Source organism: Drosophila mojavensis, unplaced genomic scaffold, assembly GCF_018153725.1.
Source record: "Drosophila mojavensis isolate 15081-1352.22 unplaced genomic scaffold, ASM1815372v1 contig_74, whole genome shotgun sequence".
In the NCBI taxonomy this organism is placed as follows: Eukaryota; Metazoa; Arthropoda; class Insecta; order Diptera; family Drosophilidae; genus Drosophila; species Drosophila mojavensis.
In genome coordinates, this window is record NW_025318899.1 from 21,014,896 (window position 1) to 21,033,735 (window position 18,840).

The 18,840-nt window shown below is 38.9% G+C and overlaps 5 protein-coding genes and 1 long non-coding RNA gene across 7 annotated transcripts in view; 2 read left to right on the top strand and 4 right to left on the bottom strand.

Annotated features, from left to right (window-relative positions):
• Positions 1-214: 214 nt before the first annotated feature.
• LOC6583166 (protein lin-9 homolog) lies at positions 215-2,105 on the bottom strand. 2 transcript variants are annotated; one of them, XM_002008808.4, is made up of 2 exons: positions 1,999-2,103; positions 215-1,927 (listed from the first exon to the last, which is right to left on the bottom strand). In XM_002008808.4, exon 2 carries the CDS (start codon positions 1,836-1,838, stop codon positions 375-377), a length of 1,464 nt encoding a protein of 487 aa, XP_002008844.2. In that variant the 5' UTR covers positions 1,839-1,927; positions 1,999-2,103; the 3' UTR covers positions 215-374. The 2 variants fall into 2 exon arrangements, with proteins under 2 accessions (XP_002008844.2, XP_032587595.1); XM_032731704.2 differs by having other exon boundaries at positions 215-2,105.
• A 148-nt stretch (positions 2,106-2,253) lies between these two features.
• Positions 2,254-3,746, bottom strand: LOC6583167. Its single transcript, XM_002008809.4, has 3 exons — positions 3,380-3,746; positions 2,617-3,323; positions 2,254-2,558 (listed from the first exon to the last, which is right to left on the bottom strand). Exons 1-3 carry the CDS (start codon positions 3,552-3,554, stop codon positions 2,346-2,348), a joined length of 1,095 nt encoding a protein of 364 aa, XP_002008845.1. The 5' UTR covers positions 3,555-3,746; the 3' UTR covers positions 2,254-2,345.
• Positions 3,747-4,005: 259 nt separating this feature from the next.
• On the bottom strand, positions 4,006-6,196 carry LOC6583168 (serine/threonine-protein kinase RIO1). The gene is made up of 3 exons (XM_002008810.4): positions 5,981-6,196; positions 4,597-5,916; positions 4,006-4,534 (listed from the first exon to the last, which is right to left on the bottom strand). Exons 1-3 carry the CDS (start codon positions 6,035-6,037, stop codon positions 4,175-4,177), a joined length of 1,737 nt encoding a protein of 578 aa, XP_002008846.1. The 5' UTR covers positions 6,038-6,196; the 3' UTR covers positions 4,006-4,174.
• Positions 6,197-6,292: 96 nt separating this feature from the next.
• LOC6583169 (DNA-directed RNA polymerase III subunit RPC8) lies at positions 6,293-7,446 on the top strand. Its single transcript, XM_002008811.4, has 3 exons — positions 6,293-6,519; positions 6,578-7,063; positions 7,125-7,446. The coding sequence occupies exons 1-3, from the start codon at positions 6,409-6,411 to the stop codon at positions 7,263-7,265; spliced, it is 738 nt and encodes a 245-aa protein (XP_002008847.1). The 5' UTR covers positions 6,293-6,408; the 3' UTR covers positions 7,266-7,446.
• Positions 7,447-8,380: 934 nt separating this feature from the next.
• Positions 8,381-18,840, bottom strand: part of LOC6583170 (F-box/LRR-repeat protein 16) — a 36,242-nt gene continuing 25,782 nt past the window's right edge. Inside the window, exons 5-6 of the mRNA XM_002008812.4 lie at positions 10,160-10,355; positions 8,381-9,559 (exon numbers count right to left, since the gene is read on the bottom strand). Of these exons, the coding sequence (XP_002008848.2) occupies positions 9,262-9,559; positions 10,160-10,355 (494 nt within the window). The 3' untranslated portion in view covers positions 8,381-9,261. The remainder of the gene's footprint in view (positions 9,560-10,159; positions 10,356-18,840) is intronic.
• LOC116804296 lies at positions 13,739-18,751 on the top strand. The gene is made up of 2 exons (XR_004364262.2): positions 13,739-14,967; positions 15,875-18,751. It is a non-coding gene; the product is annotated as an uncharacterized LOC116804296 (long non-coding RNA).

The following is an 18,840-nucleotide window of genomic DNA, read 5'->3' on the forward strand; positions in this document are numbered from 1 at the left end:
AAAGTACTCTTAAATCAGTCTTTGATTTAATTAAATTATTTATTTTTATGTCTGCTCTGAAATAGAAATTGGAAGTACTTTACATGTTTAAATTACAGTTTTCTCTTACGAGCGCTTAAGATATCGATAAATCTGCAACAAGTACACCCTGTGAAGTCTAAATTGGCAGCACTGTGACCAATTTCTTTTGGTGGAAAGTAAAATTTCAACAAAATTTATTTTATTATACAATTGCACATTTATATAAGCAAGACGATTTTGTATTGTGATGATGATGATGATGTTCATGATGAATATGTAAATGTGCGTGTATTGTATTGTTTTTAGTTAAATCTATAATAATGCTTTTAAATTAATATTTGATTGAAGCACCACTACAATCCCATTTCGATGTCAGACTCATCGTTGGGCAGCAGATTGGATGCAATGTCTGGCGTCTGCTGGTGCATTTGATACATTTGTTGATTGTGCTCGGATTCTGCCTTGGTCACAGCCTGGATGTGTTCACGTAGCGGCTGGAGCATGTCGATCACCTGTCTGAACTCAGTTGTCAGCTGTGACGGCAAGCCCATGAGCATTTGATTCACACAGTCATCGATGACGGCATCCACTTCGACATTGTTGCCATGCCCGAGTTCTCCACAAAGATAAAGCAACGTTTGCAGGCCCAGGATGAGCTCCCGCGTGGCCTCCACCTGGACGTTGCTTTGACATGGCGCTGCCTTCATATCCATTTCGGCCAAGGTGCGACACTTCTCGTAGAGCTTGTTGCGCGGAACGCATTTGCTCTGCATTGCCTCCTTCTCGTACTCGGACAGATGATGGTGGGCGACGCGCAGTGGCTCCAGAATGTCAGCGTTGACGCGATGGAGCGTTATCATATTGGCCGCATACCGGCGCTGAAGCTTCTCACGAAGCGGCGTCTGCTTTGTTTCACGCCGGGCGGGCGCCGGCATGCCACTGGCCTCCACTTCCTCGTTCATGCTGGCCATGTCCTGCACGGTTTTGCGCTTGAGGGCCACCAGCTTTTGTAGCTGCAGCAGCGAGTCGAACAGAGCCTTTAGCTCTTCGCCATCATCAGATAGCTGTGAAGGCACTTCCTGCTTCTCGTCAACACCTTGCATGATGCTATCCAATGATAGGGTTTTGCAGTCTTGCAGCACGTGGAGCTGGCAATCGGGCACTTTCATTACGGTATGCTTTCCTGCCACATTGAACTTGACCTGGTAGCTGCTGTCCTCGGGTTCGAAACTGACGACACGCCCCTTGCAAAGCACCTGAGTTGGTATATTTAAAAGGCTGACCACCTTGCAGTCCACTGATAATGGCATAGGAATGAACTTAGGCATCAGTTCCAATGACTGTGCGTCCTGTTCCGCATTGAACTTTCGCTGCTGCAACTGGCGGACAACGTTCCGACAGCGCTCCATCTCGATGCGCTCCCTGGCAATGAAAGCTGTAGAGAAACGACGAGCCTTGCCCATGTTGCGGCGAATCATCTGCCAGGCACGACGCGGCAAGTGGCGCGTCTCCACCTGGGGAAAGAAACTCTGCACGTAGCTGTTCATGTCATAGGAACTGCTCAGTATTGCCTTGTCGATAAAGGATTCGATGAACTCGCACCAGATCCAGCGCTGGCAATTTGGCTGCTTCAGATATTTGTACAGCCTCTGACTGACTGTGAAAGTGGGCTCGATGTCCGCCTCCTGGACACCCTCAGTAGAGGTCTTGGTACGTAGTCGCTTACTGAACTTCGGCAGCTTGATGAACAGCTCGCCATCATCCTTGTCAGCCGTCTGCGATCGGAGCAGACGTTGCGATTCGTTTGCCTTCGACATTCTCTGCACGCGGTGTAATCCAATATTTGATAGCTGTGGCGGTGTTACAGCGGTTTCGGTTTTGGTTTCGGTTGTTTCTTGACTAATATCTGCAAGGGGCTCAGACATTTTGTTATATTTTTGACAGTAGCTTTCAAATGCTGCACGATGTAAGTTTTACCGGCGTCTACTTCCTGATTCCTGATTTAACAGAGACTACTTGTTAGAAAAATCATGACTGCAAAAAACCAAAATGACATTTCCGTTGCGACAGCAAATTCGAAATTGGCTCAAAACAGAGTTGTAAATGAAAAGGGGTGACCATATTGGCTTTATTGAAGCTCAACGGCTTCCGTGGATCTTCGAAAATGAAAAACAATTTGATGGTTATTTTACTTGGTATTTATTACATTTTTGTGAATTATAATAATTTTTAATTAGTTTTAATGGTGACCCAAAGTCAACAATTAAAGTTTTTTTTAATATGTAATTTCTTGAAAATTTCGGACTGCATTAGAGCCTGTTCGACTACTTTTTCTTTGACAGCCCAAACATCTCGGATAGGGATTCCATATCACAGGCTTCTTTGCTCGTCATCTTGGCCTTCATTTTCGAGAGCAATGCATCCATTTTGGAACAGTCGGTGGCCAGAGCAGGATGAGTTTCTAGATTCACAATTTGTCCGGTTCGGCTGGCAATGGAAACTTCACGCAGCTTCCGTGCGCCGTGAGTAATCATCATCTGAATGCAGATGCTCAAAATGACAATTAAATTAATTTAACAGCAAGAAGATACTCACATCCATTAGTTTCAGACCGATTGGCCGATCTGCCTTCTCAATGCCAAACTTCTCGCAGAGATTTACGCAGGTGTGCTTCAGGGAATGGATCCCGATGGTGTTCAGAGTGCCATTGCTTGAACTCATCATGTAGAACATTCGCACCACCAGGCACCAGCGTTGACGTTGCCCCGGAGTTGCCTTTTGCCAGACGTGGCTTCTGCCCATATAGCTGTGGCCATTGTAGTTGACATCGAAGTGCGGCACAGGCAGCGCGATCCAATAGCTCAGCTCCGAATCGATCATGGAGTCAGGCATAGCCACAGAGGCCGGCTTCGGAAACTTTTCTATAGGCAACTTGATAGCCACGAGGAAGTCGAACACTATGCTCGTACTGCACTTCGCCTTCAGCTGGGTGGCGATAATGGTGTGGGAACTGACCGGATATAAAGATGTGTGATAGCACAATTGGTAGCTACGTCCTGAACCACCCTTGCATGTAATCTTTGGCTGTGGCCTCAGCAAATTACTTAAATCATTGCGTAAATGGGTTTGTAAATAAACGGCGGAGATCAAAGAATCCCCAACAACCTGCTCCTTGAACACCGAGTGCAAATAGATGCAGTCGTCGTTTTTGATTTCCGTGTAGAACGGAAAACGTAGATCCAACAGCAGATAACAATTGAAGTTGGCGGGCACATCGATCTTACTTCCGCTTATATAGGTTGCTGCAAATGGCGATGATGACAAACAATGTGAGTAGAGAATAGAGATCAGGCCTTACCAGTAGCTGGCAAATTGCTGAAACTGCCAGCGAGCATTGAGCGACGCTGCTTGAGCGCTGTATTTATCCAGCCAGCGATATAGGCCGAGTCATAGAGAAAGTCCTTGTGCTCCTTCGGAGTTACCTTCATTTGCATGACAATATTCTGCAGACACTTATCGAAAGTTGTAGACATTTTTCTTCCAATTCCTCAATTAAGGTGATATCTGAATCCAGGTAATTAACAAAATAATATTCGAGGAGTTGAAAATTTTGCGAACCCTATTTTCTGTTTGTTTCTAATACGATTCATAGAAAATATTTCTACTCTCATAAAATAATTTCTCGAAAAACGTAAGTTTGACAGTAGACGCAAAGCTACTGTAATAGAACGCTGAATATTTCAGAGTGAAGTGAAGTGAATAGCAGACGATTTCGTTTAACGGTACTTTTAGTTAGTATTGTCAGCAGCCTTGAAGCATGAGTTTTCAATACTGTTTAGTTGATGGGAACGGAACGATTAGAAACGATTGGTGGGAATGGAACGATCAGAAACAGATGTTTAATATACATATTTAATACCCACTTTGATAGAGAACTCTACTTTCTTATATACACACATAGATATAAGTGAATTCATAAGACAATTTACAAGTTTAAATTGAACAAGTTTATATACAGAGCTCTGTATTTTCTTATATATGTATGTATATAATTTATGTACCAAAATTTCGAAAATCCGCTTCGAAACCGATTTGCAATTTATTTACATTGGAGATATTAGTGTAAAAATAAAAGATACGTTTACTAGTTGCATTATTTTTTCATGGTGCCAAGTTTTTCCTTGCGTTTCTTCACATGCTTCTTTACTTTGACCTTTCGCTGTTCGGCCTTGGCATCCTTAACCGCTTTCTTACGTGCCTTTTTGCTGTCTGGGGATTCGTCACGTGGCCGCGCCGAGTTTTTAAACTTCGACGTTTCATCTTCGTCCTGGGAATCGTCGCTTTCGTTCTCACTCGACTGCTGCTCATTTTCCGCAGTTTTATTTTCTGCATCCAAAATATCTGGTTTCTTCTGCACATCTAAAGTTGAGTTTAGACCTGTGATTTTCGCATATACAAGATCTTGCTGGACACCCTGCTTGGCTTTCGCCACATCACGCTCAAAATGGGGCACCTGGAAAGAGATATTACAATAAATTCCAATGCGAGAATCTAATATGTTCGTTAGCTACTGACCTCATCGAGGCGTTTGGGAATGTAGGTGTTTTGCCAAACAGCCTCGTCGATCTTTTCTTGCGCAGTGATGGCATCAAAGTCCCGATCTTTGATACGCTCTGAAATACGTTCCAAGCATTCCTCCATATTCTGCTCGTTTATGGTTTGGTCTGTGATGAAGTCGAACAGCTCCTTCACCGTCATGGTGGCCACTGCCTTTTTGCGGAAGAACTCGGATATGTTGGTGCAGTCTTTGCGTAAAAAGTCGAACGCGTGTGGATGATCGTGTTCGACCGCCTGGCTGACATCAATTATCACCAGCTGGCCGTCTTGGAACAGTATATTGAATTCTGAGAGATCCGCGTGCACCAGTCGGCATTGATTGTAAATCCGCCACATGATGACCACGCAGTCGCGGTACAGCTCACGTGCCTTTGAAGTGCTCAGCTCCACATCTTTTAGCTTTGGCGCCGGCCAGCCATCACGACCGCAGAAGCGCATGACCAGCACATGCGAGCGCAGCAGAATGGGCTCGGGAACGGGTACGCCAGCATTGCGCATGCGCAGATAGTTGCGCATTTCCTTCTCGGCCCAGGTGCGCACCATCTTTCGAGGATTGTGCTTGCAGTAGCCATGACGGAAGCGAAATTCGCCTGAGACATACTTGTCGCGATCCTTGAACACTAGTATAGAGGTCTTGTAGATCTTAATAGCGTACTCATCTTCCCCATTCTTAGACACTGCATGGTAGACGTTAGCCTCCTTTCCGGTGGATATGCAGCCATTGATTTCTTGAATGAGACCACGGTTAAGCAGCTTGAAGAGTATCATTCTTGTGCGTGGATCCATAACCTGTTCTGCCGTTGCTCGATCATGCTTATCACGCACTCGTACTCGCTCCGTCTCCTGACGACGATCAAAGCTCACCAGTCGGTTGGCTGCCTGTGCGCTCATATTGGTGTTTGGATCATACTTCTCCACATTTATGCGTGCCGAATAGCGACGCAGTACTTTCTCATTGGGCTGGTAACTGCTCACGCGCTGCGTGCCGCCTCCAGACCCGCTGCCAATGCTGTTACTGCCAGTTGTAGTTAGCTGTGGTTGAGCGCTGTGCTTGTTGAAACCACTGTAGGATTCCTCGTAGGCATCGTAGTCGTCACCAACATCAAAGGCATCGTCTTCATCTTCATCGGCATAGTCTGAATCCGTTTCTTCGCCGGAAATTGCACTCTCTATAACTTTCTGGCTAAGTTCGTCGCTAGCATCTTTTTCGTCAAGTTTAATATTCTTGAAAATGTCATCCTTCACTGTAAGGGATTTAAAGTCATGAATCCACTCAGACTTTAAAGCATTGAATATTAATTATTAAATAGTTCTTAGCATTCCAAAATTAATCTTAGCTTACCGCTTTTAAGTCTTCTTCATCTTCCTCTGGATCGCTATATTTGTGATCATCAGTCATTATGTGAGTGAAAGCAAAGGATATTTGTAGATGTTGAATTTAATACTTATTACGAATTTGTATAGACACTCTTAATATATTCAAAACCTCTGCAAACCAACTTTCTGAATTAATAACAATTGTGAAATGTATGGAGCTTGCACGTGTAATTCGCGAACAGCTGAGCCGTTTACCAATCACAACGCACGATAACAAAACTATCGTATATCGGTATAAAATGTTAGAAAACAGCTGCTCTGTTACCGCCACGAAATCCACGCTATTCATAACAAAACAAATAAGCTACAATAATAAATGGTGCAAGCTGAAAAAATTTTGCTCGTTTGCACCCTGCTAAATTAGATTAAAGCTTTTATAAACAATCGGTAAACATGTTTGTACTGGCAGAACTTAAAGATAATGTACGCATTGCTCCAGATCATTTCAATTTAAAGCTCGTGGACGCCGTGCGCGATGAAATTGACCGGAAGCTGGCAAACAAGGTAATTAGAAAGATTTGTGAATGAAACTATTGATTAACATGTCTTTCGCACTTGGCAGGTGTTGCTAAACGTAGGCTTGTGCATAGCAATGAAGGAAATTGTGTCACTGAAGGACTCCATAATATTACCAGGAGATGGCGCCTCACACACGGAGGTTCTGTTCCGCTATATAGTTTTCCGCCCAATGGTAGGCACTGTAATGACTGGCAAGATAAGGAATTGTAGCCGCGAGGGAGTTAACGTGACGCTGGGCTTCTTCGATGATATACTCATACCACATGCTGCACTGCAGCATCCGTCGCGTTTCGATGAGGCGGAGCAGGCCTGGGTCTGGGAATATCCCTTAGATGATGGCGGTAAACATGATCTATTTATGGATGTTGGCGAGCCAATTAAGTTCCGTGTCTCACGGGAAATATTCGAAGAAACATCGCCCATCGGTCCACCAAAAGCAGAAGGTCAACAGTCACAAAATGCCAGCAGCTCCAATGCGGCAGCCGCAGCGACAGCAGCACAGGAAGTGAAGACGCCCTATAAAATTATCGTAATTATAATTCTGTATATCAAAAGAGTGCCACATTGCTCAATTATTTGCTTATTTTTAGGGAGCTATCAATGAGTCTGGTCTTGGTGTGCTCTCCTGGTGGGATCAACAAGGCAAGGAGGAGGAACAAGACGTTGAGGACGGCGAAGATAATACGGAATACGAGAACGACGATGATGGCGAGGGCGCCTGCGAGGAATGACAAAGGAGTATTGTACCTTCAGCTCCAACATCTGTAAATAATTAGCTATTAAGGCAAAAGCATCTTTATTTTTAGAAAATTATGAAAATACAAATAAGAAAATTGTAGTCATTCACTGTAATGTAATTCTAGCTTGCCTCAATTCTCAAGCAAATGGCCAAAAACGTATGATTTGTTTATCCGCCGTGTCGTTTCTTTTTATCACTGCAGCGAGCGGCTTTTGCTGCCTCTGAGAGCAAAATTGTAACAAACATTTTGGTAAATCAACAGGCGAACAGAAATAAGAATTAGGGAGATCTTAATAAACTAAATTAAATCTTAGCACTCTAGTTAGTGATCTTAGTTAAGAGTGTATTGTAACGGACTGGTATTTAACAGTGTGGGTTATGTTAAACAACAGTTAATGAACGTGTTGCACTAATACACTATTAATTAATATTTTTCACCGTAATACTCATTTCTGTGCGCCTGGAAGTACCAGGGGAACTGGGTGCAAAATGTCCGTTAACAGCAAATTAACATAGTACTGTTGCGATACTGCTATTTAACAGAGTGATAATATTATTCTGTTAAATAACATTTTTCTTTCTCATTTTGCTACTCATTTCTGTTCGCCTGGTACTTCTGAAAAAAACCGTTCAAGATTTGGCCTCAACGGCCACAACAACAGCCTCCCTAAGCTATGCAACTATATATATGCAGCACATTTTTTACCGTTGACTTTTGAATATGAAATCCCAGAAAAGAAACCCGAATAGACTATTTTATATATGTATAATATTGTCGTAAATGAAACGCAACATATTCAAATAGGCTTTAGTTTATTTTTTATGTATATATATATTTGTTTTTTAAAATTTGTTTGTTCTTTAGATTCGCATTTGTTTAAATATTATCCATGCTTGGTTTGAAATATTTTCAAAACAATGATCCTCACATATATCATTTAAACTGTTTTTGGTAGCGCAGCTCTTTTACATAATTTTATCCACATATTTATATATATTCAATAAATTATTTTAGTTTAGGTTTTTAACTCTTTGTCGTTAGCGACTTAGTTCTAGGAAGGGCGGCACAGGGACTTCAAAATATACAATTTAATGCTGTTCTCTTTATTTTCTTCGAATGGATTTTCATTTTTCATCTGCCGTTTGCTTAGCGTGCACATTTTTCTAGATATTCTAATTCTAAAAACTGGAATATTTTACTTCTGTTAAATTGTTGTTTGATTCTTAGAGGGGCTTTAGCACAGTTATTGTATGGTACAATTGATAAAAAGGTGTTTTCCTTGTGTGTGTGTGTGTGTAGGTGAGCTAAGTATAAAGCTGTTTGGCAAACTCTGCCCATAGATAGATATTCGCTTCGGTATTTTTATTTTTTTTTTTTTGGGAGTTGTTGCTTTGAACAATAAATTGCATAGTTTTTGATTTTTTATTTTCCTTCGTTATTTATTTAGCGTTTTGTTTGTCTTTTAGGCGCAATCTTTAGAATTAATTTACATTCACATACAAGTATGCATATAATATCTATATAAATTGTGTTTTCTTTTCTCTTTGTTCTTCTTTATGGTTAATTACAGTGAGATTAATTCAAAACTTGCTTTAAAAACTACAATAATATAAATAATTCATTATTTATAATATTAGATCATCATCTATTGTACTGTGTAATTGTAAATAAATATAATTAGAGGGTCTTTTTTAGTTAATTACAGTATAGCTCCTTGAACGGCTCCCAACTATACATATAGACGTGCATTCATATATATAGTTCCAGTTGAAATCACAGTTAAAATCATAGATAGAAAATAAAATATTGGATTTACAGAGTTACGAGAAGTTTCTATATAGCACAAAAGGAACTTGACGACTAAAGAAATTAATTAGCATAGAAATCGATTAGTTGAACTCGTAAAACTGAATCTAAATCAAAATCAGTTGACTTTCACATTCACATTCACATTTACATTTACATAATAAAGTAATCCAGAAATCAATTATTCGATTATCAAACAACGTGGCAAATGCTCTTTCAAGTAGTCGAACAATTCATGCGAGGCGCCCGGACAATTGGTCAGCTCCAGTTCCTGCAGGTGACGCAACTGGATGAGGCTGGACAGCCCGGACGAGGTCAGCAGCGGGCAGCCGGCCAGCGACAGCACCTGCAGATTTCGCATCGAGCACAGGTGCTGCAGCCCAAAGTCTCGCACCTGTGAGCACCAGCGCAGAAAGAGGGCCGTCAGCGATAGCATCGTCGAGATATAGCCGACACCTATATCTGTTATGTGAACGCATCTGGAATAGAAAGAGAGAGAGGAAGAGCAATATTAGAAATATGTATGCTTGGTATACTAGTGAGAATAATATAGTTGGGAGTGCCTGACAAGTAGATACCCTAAATTAGGTGGCGTGCCACTAAATAATGAGATCTTTTCATTTTAAGGCAGGGTATCAGGGAATATTCAGAAAGACAAGCTAGATAGACTTGGTTAATCCAATTAAAGACTCTACGGTTTATAGGGTATCAGCCACGCTTTGCATAGCCTTTACCCTGCTCAAGATTGATTAAATGGCTGAAGCAAAGAGAAACTAAATATTATTCATGTTTATATTAGTTCATATTTCTAATTATTTAAGCAGCTAAATTGTTTTACTTTCGACACGTAAAAGCCCTTTTAGAAGTTACAAATTTAATAAACATTGCTGCTGAGAGAGAGGAAGAGAGAGAGAGAGAGGGGGGAGCAGCCGCAGCAGCAGCGAAAGTGCAGTAGGAAATTGAATTTAACTCTTGAATAATTGCAAGGGGCTGCAGCGCAGCACAGGTAAATTGTGCTTACCTGTGCTGGCTGTGGGTGGCTAGGTAGCTGGGTGGCTAGCACTACTGACACTACTCACCTGTCCAAAGTCAATTCCTCCAGCTGGTTCAGATCACAGGCGATATACTCGAGCGAGGCGTCCGTGATGCGGGGACACCAGGACAGGTCCAGGGCGCGCAGCTTCTGCAGATTCTCGGCAATCAGCTCGACGCCATCGTCGGTGAGTTTGCTGCAGCCGGACAGGCTGAGCACGGTCAGGTGCGGCAAGGAGTGCACTGCAAGCGGAAGATATAACAAAAACTTTACATTAACTTTAAGTGGAAACTAAGGCGCAAAAGTTTATGTAGCAACAATAGCAGGAGCAGGGGAAGCAGCAGGAGTAGCAACAGCAGCGGAAGCAGCCGCAGTAACCCGCATCAGTAAGCTGCTGCAGTTGCTCCAGTTGCCCTTGCTGCATGTCCTGCTGTCCTTGCCAGATGCCACAGCTGTCTTGGCTTAGACTCATAGTTTATTTAGCATGTAATTCAAAAGGAAATTAGTTTCATTTCAACTCAAATATTTCGCAAGTATTTATATAACTTGAGCTTGCCCTTGCACAAAGCTGGAGCATCCGAATTTTCCCCTCGACATGCCCATGTCCTCACTCTGCCATTGGCTGTCTAAGCCATTTGCACTTCACAAAGAGGACTTTTGTCTACGAAATTTGATTAAATTTATTAACTATTAATGGCGCTACATATACATATACATATATTCTAGTTTAGGCTTTCAAGTTCCTATAATTATTCGGAGTAGAATAGGAAAGCATTTTCCAGGAATATTTAAAGGCATGTACATATCTCATAAAGATGAAGACTTTGAATAGTTAATAACAGTTTCTTTCCTCAAAATATCTGTTTACAGACATAATTGGAGTGACATGAGACCCAGACGATGTCAAGCCGTTCTTCAATAAATTCAAATTAAATGTACTTAATTCTTATCATTTTCTGTGTGTTAAAATTTAAAAAAATTGATAAATGTAAAATAGTTTTAAATAATATTTTCTTACATAAAATTGCCTTAGAGCAACTTATAATTCTAAATGTATTAAATGATAGCTAAAAGGGGACTTCAATGAGCAATTGAAGAATGGCAAACTTAATATACCTTATATAATATATTTAATATACATAATATTAAATCATTTAATATCAAAGACTTCTGCTCTCTGTTTAATTGTTAAAAAAAACCCTAAACTTAGTTTATTAAATAAACTCTTGCCTCTGACACATGTAGCTAAAGTGCTTTTGCCTCGGCCTTTGTGTTTCGCCTGAAAGCTAATTGAATCTGTAGAATAATTGAGTTTGGTGGCAATGTGTGAGAGCGTTTGCATAGATTCAATTTGGTCAACATTAATTTGCAGCTGCTGCTGCTGCTGCTCCAGAAGTATCTATGATTATGTAAAAGTATCTCAGAGATACATTTGCCAGCTACAAGTTCGCTGCATCTGCTTCAGCTGGCTCTGCTGCCTGAATGCGAATCGTGGACCTGGCCAGCGGCTGCTGACAATGACAACTTTGTTCTAGTTGCGTCAGCCACAGTTCAGCTCAGTTTTGTGCCACATTTCATGTGCCACATTTTGTGTCTTCTTTTGCTGTTTGCTATTTGCCATTCGCTATTTGAGTTGCAAACAGTTTTTCTTCTTTGCAGCTGTTTGTCTCTTCTTCTAAGTAAATGTCTTTATTTTAGTTGGCATTTTATGTTTGGAATTACAATTTGCTTTTGGGAGCAGCTGAAGATTGTGTGACGAAATTTTAGAATATTTCGAATTGAAGTCTAGTTAAAGTGGGTTCAAATGTCTGATGGAACACTTTGTCAGAGACAGGAAAAAAAAGCTAAAAGCAAAAGCAATGTCAAATTGTTTATTATTTAATATTTTAAAAATCATTTTTAGCAATAAATGTTATTTCTATTTCTTAAAAGTAGTAAAGGATAATGTTTGAATATTATTTCAGCAGTTAATGAAAAAATTAAATATTTGGTATGATTTCTGTATGAAATATAGATAAAAATATCGATATAAATAGAAACTTTGTTTTCTGTTTGACTTAAGTGGTATTTGATAGTTTTTGATTAATTGCTTGAAAATCTGTATACCTTGAACCTTAACTAAACAGAACTCTAACTGAAGAATTCAACTTTATTTAACCGAGTTGTATATAATAAAAATTATGTACCAAAAATTAGGCAGAATACTTAAATTTTAAATTTGCTTTAAGCGGAATTCCAGAAAATGTATATAATAATAAAATAGTTTACATTTTCATAAAGAAAGTTTCTCCCAAAGTAAATCTCACATCTGAGATTCTCTGTATAAAAAGTTGAAGAAATCAAAACTTTAGCAATCATTGACTTTTTTTATCTTTTAGACTTTTATGTTTTTCTTCAGATATATTTAATTCCAGGCTTATGAAGTAGCTGAATGCAGAGCATTAAAGGTCGCGGCATTTGCACTCAAATTGCCCAAGTTTCAGATTAAGCCCACAACTTTGTGACTTTCACGTCCGTGTCGTAAGCAAATGAGAGTCCTAAAGGGTTGTCTGGCCAACTGATAAAAGGAGAAGGGCCAGCAGGTGAGCCTCCGCTCGGCGGGCGGAGGGGCGTAGGACCGACAGAGTCTACAGCAGACGGCTACAATTACCGTTCTTAAGCGGCTTAAGAGCAGCGCAGCGCACAAAGGCAACTTTGCCAATGAGCATAAAGCGGGAGTCGACCTGGGCGGTGCTTTGGCCACGTGCCTCAGTTTTCATGTGCGGCGGCTGCATAAACAAAGATAAGCATAAAACAGAGAGAGGGGGAGAGAGTGGGAGAGATAACGTCACAGAGCGAGAGAGAGAGAGAGTAGAGAGGGGTGAGGCAGCTGTCTTACAGGAGTGCAGGCATGTAAGAATTTTCATCGCGTCTGCTGCACTCGAGGATGAAGTCCAAAAGTGCAGTGGAAAAGTGTAGCTAAGCGGCTTTTCACTCGACTTCTAAATAACGGCAACTGGGGGCATGCATTCGAGTCAATGATAAACTATGCCCCACTTTACCAGCCACCAGATACGGATTCAACTCAAAGCGACTCGACTCAACTCGACTCTACTGGAAAATGCATCGTTTGTTTGGCTTCTGACCAAAAAAACCACAAGGTGCTTGCGTACACAGAGGGATTTGAATTACTAGTATATGAATTACTATATGAATATTCAAACTGTAAACGAAGCATGCGGAATATATATAGAGAGAGATGGAGGTAGCTAGACAGATAGAAAGAGAAAATTGTAGATATATACATACATATATAAATTGTTAGATATATGGATAGATGATACATGAAATTGATTTTTGGCATATTTTATATATAATTTTATACCTCGTTCAGCTGAGTATACATATATAATACCATCTAGCTATCTGGATAGACATACAGATAGATACATAAATAGATATATGGATAGATAGATATATAGATAGAAAGATACAAATAGAAATATATATAGATAGATAGATATATAAGTATTAGGATAGCTATATAAATAAAAAATATATAAAAAACATACAAAAATTGTAATTGGTAAAGCAGAGTTGGTTGGGATCCTCTAAGAAAATGATTAACAAATATATAAAAAGCTATAAATGAAATATTAATAAATAAATATATGTATAAGAAAAATAGGCAAAGCAACCGCCAACATTTATTCATGATAGTTGGAAAGCCAAGACATTTTGTGTTCTGAGCTCCTTGGGATTTCCTAAGTGGCAAATACCTATTAACAGACAGAAAATCGATAAGAACTTGAGCTGGCGGCCAATGGGAGTTCGAATGTGTTCGAATATTTTTATAAATAGGCAACGGCGATGCTAACTGTAATTGTATCCATATGCGTTTGCGGCTTAAGTGCCCTGAAAACGGGCAGAACTTCAAAGTTAAGAAAACCGCAAATAAATAGAAAAATAAGAAAATAAAATCAGAAGCTGAATAGGAAAAATAAGAAAAAAAATTGTCAATAACAAAGGCCTGCAAACATGTGAGAAATTTAGATGAATGCTGAGCGTCTCATGCATATGAGGAGATGCTCCAAGCGACAGAGATAGACAGCACAGATACAGATGCAAATGCAAATCGAGAGACACAGATACAGATGCAGTTGCAGATACAGATAGAGATAGAGATAGAGATACAAATACAGTTGCAATTGCATTAGATTGAGTTTATGACGACGATTAAGCGCCAGAGCCAGCAGACCATAGCGATCGAGGCAGCAGCAGCAGCAGCAGCAGCAGCGGCAGCAGAGAGAGGGAGAGAGAGCGAAAGAGATAGAGGGAGAGCGAGCATCGATTGAATTACAAACTAAATCAATGCATTCGCATTAGAAGCCTTAAAATGCGAGATTTCTCTCAGATTCGCGCGTATTTATCGCGGCTGTAATCGCAAGCTGAAACTCATTTCATTATCAGCTGCACATTGAGACGCAACGAGCACGGCGCCAGCTTAAACGAGAAATCAAAGAATGTAGAATATATACTATATATACACATATATGTTTAGTGAATCTGTTGTCAAGTGTATCCTGTGTTGCAGTTTCGGTTTGTGACCGACACTAACGGGTAGTTGAGGCATCTCGTATTCGCTGTTTTATACTCGTTTTTGCGATCACAAATTCTGAAATTGCAACGAAACGCAACGAAAATGAAAAGTGCATTCCCAAGGAGAGGGCGCAGGGCGTTCAGGGCGAGGGCATCAACAAGAGTTGTGTGCTCCAGTGCGAAAAGTGTGAGATCTATTTGTACTATGATTGTTCGAAATCAGCTAGCCCTATTAAAGGGGAGTGTAAGAACGTTCAATATATATGTATGTATAGAGTGAGTATATATATTTTACATAAATAAGTACAATCATAATCTTAATCATTATTAGAAAAACGCATCGTTAAAAAATGTGAACTAAAACAATTATAAGAAATATATAATATATATAAATAAATATATGTTTTATACATATATATAAATAGATTATGGCGCCCTTCAGTTTTGCATTCGTCAATTCTTTGAATCGATTCATTTTTCTATTCCAAGCGCATTTTTCTATTAAAGCTCTCAGCAAAGCTTTTGAATTGATCCATTTGCGCTCAACTACACTAGCCTACATATTTATTCTTTTTGAACTTTATGATCACATACAAATTTATTGTGAAATTCTCATACTACTCAAGTAAAAAATTATTATAAATAATTGAAATAGTATACAGAATTTATTTTATGCAGTCTAGTGTTGAGGAAATTTAAAAAAATTCTATGGATAATTACATTTTATATGTATGTGTATAATTCCACTTTATCGGACTTTTTATAAAATTATAATTTAAATTCAAGGCTTAGACCGAATTTATTTGATTTGCTGCTGCTGAAAGTGTGGAGCTACTTGATATGTAAATGGATATTGGCGCATGTTGAAAGATTACAAATACCTAGAAATAGTGTCATTTTCCACACACACACACACACACACATATATTCACAAAGAACACCCACCCATTCACACACACAGACACAAAAGTTGCTTGATAAGCTAACAATTTGTAACTCGTCTTTACTAGAAATACATTTGCCAACTGGAATCATTTGTGTGTGTGTGTGTGTGTGTGTGAGCGTGCGCGACTCGAATCCAATTTGATTTTGTGTCTATGTGTGTGTGTGTGTATGGGCCATATGCGAGTTTTTCGTATGACATTTACATTTATTTAAGCCTCTGCCTCTTATCTACTTTTAGGCGTCGAAGATGTCAAACTGTCTGAGGCATTGAAGAAGTTACTCTCTCTGCTGCTGCTATTAGAATCAAATGCAATATATAGATATTACATTTATAAAGATGTGTCATCCTTGACATTTACTTAGCACAATTGTGAAATCTTCTTATGGGCATATCGAACTTTTAAATTTAGAAAATAAACTTTTAAATTTAGAAAAATAAACCTCAGTTTCTACTTAAAATATTCGACATAGAATTATTGCACAGAGGAATATGTCGATATTGCGAATAGATGTTTTTGTATAAGTAATAGTATATAAACTATATGTTCGGAATAGAATATAATAGAATAGATATAGGATATGTGAATTCTTTTGCCAACTTTATCCCTCTCTTTCAGTCCTCTTGGCTGTTTAGCTTACTCTCTATTTCTCTTTTACCCTTTTTCTTCCTCTCTGTATTCGTCTCTTTCCTTCAGTTCATGTAATTAACTACTTCAATAGATCTCGCCAAATTTCTACTAAAATCATTTGCTGGGTATCTTCCAGTAGAACTACCTCAACGTCTACATTATTTGTTGCTTACGCTTTGTTTTCCGTTTGCCGTTTTCCGTTTCCATGCAATGTGATTTGCTTCACCAAATTACCAAATATGACAAATCCAAGCCACACTCCTATATTTCATGTTAAATGTTCGGCACGAGGCTCGTCTCTTTTTCCTTTTTTTGACAACAGCTGAATTGCGCATTTTGACAACTGTTTGTTATGCCCTATTTATATGGGCATTTACAAAGTGGGTGGATATATTCGAATAGTACAATAATATAATAACAATCGTACTATAGTAGCACATACATATATATAATATATCAAATACTAAACGATTCGCAGATTGATTATCTGATCTTAAATAGTTTTCTAATATATATTACTAGATTCGAGTTATATGACCTATCGATAAATTAATGTAAATGCTATAAATATATGAGCTATAAGTATATATAGTCTATATAAAGTAATTTTCTTCATTTTTATTACGATGTGTTATTTACAGGGTATATTTCATGCAACTAGCTCTAGCAGATTTTTTATGTTTATTGATTTTTGTTGCTATTTTTCGACTTTTACACGAGACACAAGTTTGCATGTAAAAAGCTGCTTAGTAAAAGTACCAAATATTATTTGTAGCACACGCACGCACACATCATACATACATACATATATATGGTCATATATATATATAAACATATCAGTATTATTATGCGTAATAAATATATTTTTATGGCTCAGCAATTCCACAAACTGAGATGAGTTCTCTTAGTGACATAGTTGCTGAGGCAACAGATTGGAAAGGGTCGAGTTGTGGAGTCCCAGGATAGGTATGAGTCGAACGATATAAGTTTGCCCTTGTCCCATAAGAATCATATCTCATATATGTATTGATCAAAACAATCAAAAATTCAATGGCAGTCTATCGACAATTTATTTCCTTATCCTCATTTCCCCTATTTGTAACCATAATTAAATTTGCAGCTTATGTAAATATGTATAATTAAATACTGCTAGATTAATAATTATAGCAGGGAGAGAGAGAGAGAGAGAGAGAGAGAGAGGCTGTGAAAGGAAGGAAGTGGAAGTGAATAGACGATGTTGGCATCATAATGAGCTATAACTAAGTCAAATAATGCTGCGGGCAATGCGTGAGCCTCATCAAGCCGAGGCTGATGACTTACGGAGGTGCGATAAGGCTTACGCAACACTCACGGCTGCGCAGGGGTCATGACCTCTGCTATTAGATGCTCGCAAGCAGAAAAGTGCTGTAAAATTCATTTAGCAACTGTTGTACATGCCAAAGTGTGCTGTCTCGCTCTCTCTCTATCTCTCTCTCTCTCTCTTTCGCACTATATCTCTCTTCCTTCTTCCTTCCGTTCTTTAATTAAGTGTAAAATTGTGCAGCTGAGAGGCGAATTTGGCAAATGATTTAATATTGAGCGTGGTGGGCGTGGGGGGAAGGGCTTTCTTTGTTTTTGTCATTGCAAATTGCTCAACAATTGACAAATGAATTGCAAATCGTTGAAATTTCAATTTTGGCAAGCTGACAGCATTCGAAATGCAGTTTACAATTTCAATCAAAATAAATTATATGCTTTTGACAACTCTCACATAGACTAGGCTCTATTTGTGGGCATTCATGTGCTCTTGATGACCCAGTAACAAGCCCAACAATGTAAGCCTAACTATGGCAATTGTCATTCTTGGCAGCACTAGGCACTAGGTAAGGGCAGTCTGGAAATACACTAAGATTTTGTGGTATATCAAATGACAACTATTTGTAAAAGTTGTAGACCTAAAGACAATTCGCATACCAAATTCGATCACTTTAATTCTTAGTCATAATCCTTTGCTATAAGGAATATATCATATTGTTTGATATATTGATATATTGTTTCAGTTTGATTTCTTTAAATTCTACTTTTAGACTGACAATTTCTAGTCGTTTTTTTCATCTACTGATAATCACAACGACTCTGTACATGGCTATCCTTGTCATTCTCTCTCTTTCTCCCTCTCTCATGGAATGTAAAGTTAAAGTGAGGATGCTAACTAAAAATAGCTAAGACGAAAACTCAATTGGATAATGTTTTGATAACAAGTCTATCAGAGTGCTATTCCCTATACACTTTCTATATATTACTTAGTTTTCGAGTTTAGAGAATAGTTTTTTTTTTTTTTAATCTGTAGTTAGTTTTTATACAATTTAGCTTATTTTAAGTTACACAGCGTTAAGCTTATAAGGAATGTTCAGCATAGATATTGCTAATCCCCATGTTATATGCTCGCTGTTTCCCTTAAACCCTATTAGAAATGCTCAGAGTAAATAAATACATTCAAAGCCGTATTTCTCCAGTCTTTTATTATTATCATACTCACATACTTATACACATACATATTTTCATGCATTTATTCACTTTAAAAAATATACACCTC

Coding starts and splice junctions, on each gene's coding strand:
- LOC6583166 (XM_032731704.2), bottom strand. CDS start 1,946: ATGTCTGAGCCCCTTGCAGATATTAGTCAAGAAACAACCGAAACCAAA.
- LOC6583167 (XM_002008809.4), bottom strand. CDS start 3,554: ATGTCTACAACTTTCGATAAGTGTCTGCAGAATATTGTCATGCAAATG. Junction 3,324..3,379: donor CAGCAATTTGCCAGCTACTG/GTAAGGCCTGAT, acceptor CGCCATTTGCAG/CAACCTATATAAGCGGAAGT. Junction 2,559..2,616: donor TCGGTCTGAAACTAATGGAT/GTGAGTATCTTC, acceptor ATCTGCATTCAG/ATGATGATTACTCACGGCGC.
- LOC6583168 (XM_002008810.4), bottom strand. CDS start 6,037: ATGACTGATGATCACAAATATAGCGATCCAGAGGAAGATGAAGAAGAC. Junction 5,917..5,980: donor ATGAAGAAGACTTAAAAGCG/GTAAGCTAAGAT, acceptor AATGCTTTAAAG/TCTGAGTGGATTCATGACTT. Junction 4,535..4,596: donor TTCCCAAACGCCTCGATGAG/GTCAGTAGCTAA, acceptor ATCTCTTTCCAG/GTGCCCCATTTTGAGCGTGA.
- LOC6583169 (XM_002008811.4), top strand. CDS start 6,409: ATGTTTGTACTGGCAGAACTTAAAGATAATGTACGCATTGCTCCAGAT. Junction 6,520..6,577: donor ACCGGAAGCTGGCAAACAAG/GTAATTAGAAAG, acceptor CGCACTTGGCAG/GTGTTGCTAAACGTAGGCTT. Junction 7,064..7,124: donor AGACGCCCTATAAAATTATC/GTAATTATAATT, acceptor GCTTATTTTTAG/GGAGCTATCAATGAGTCTGG.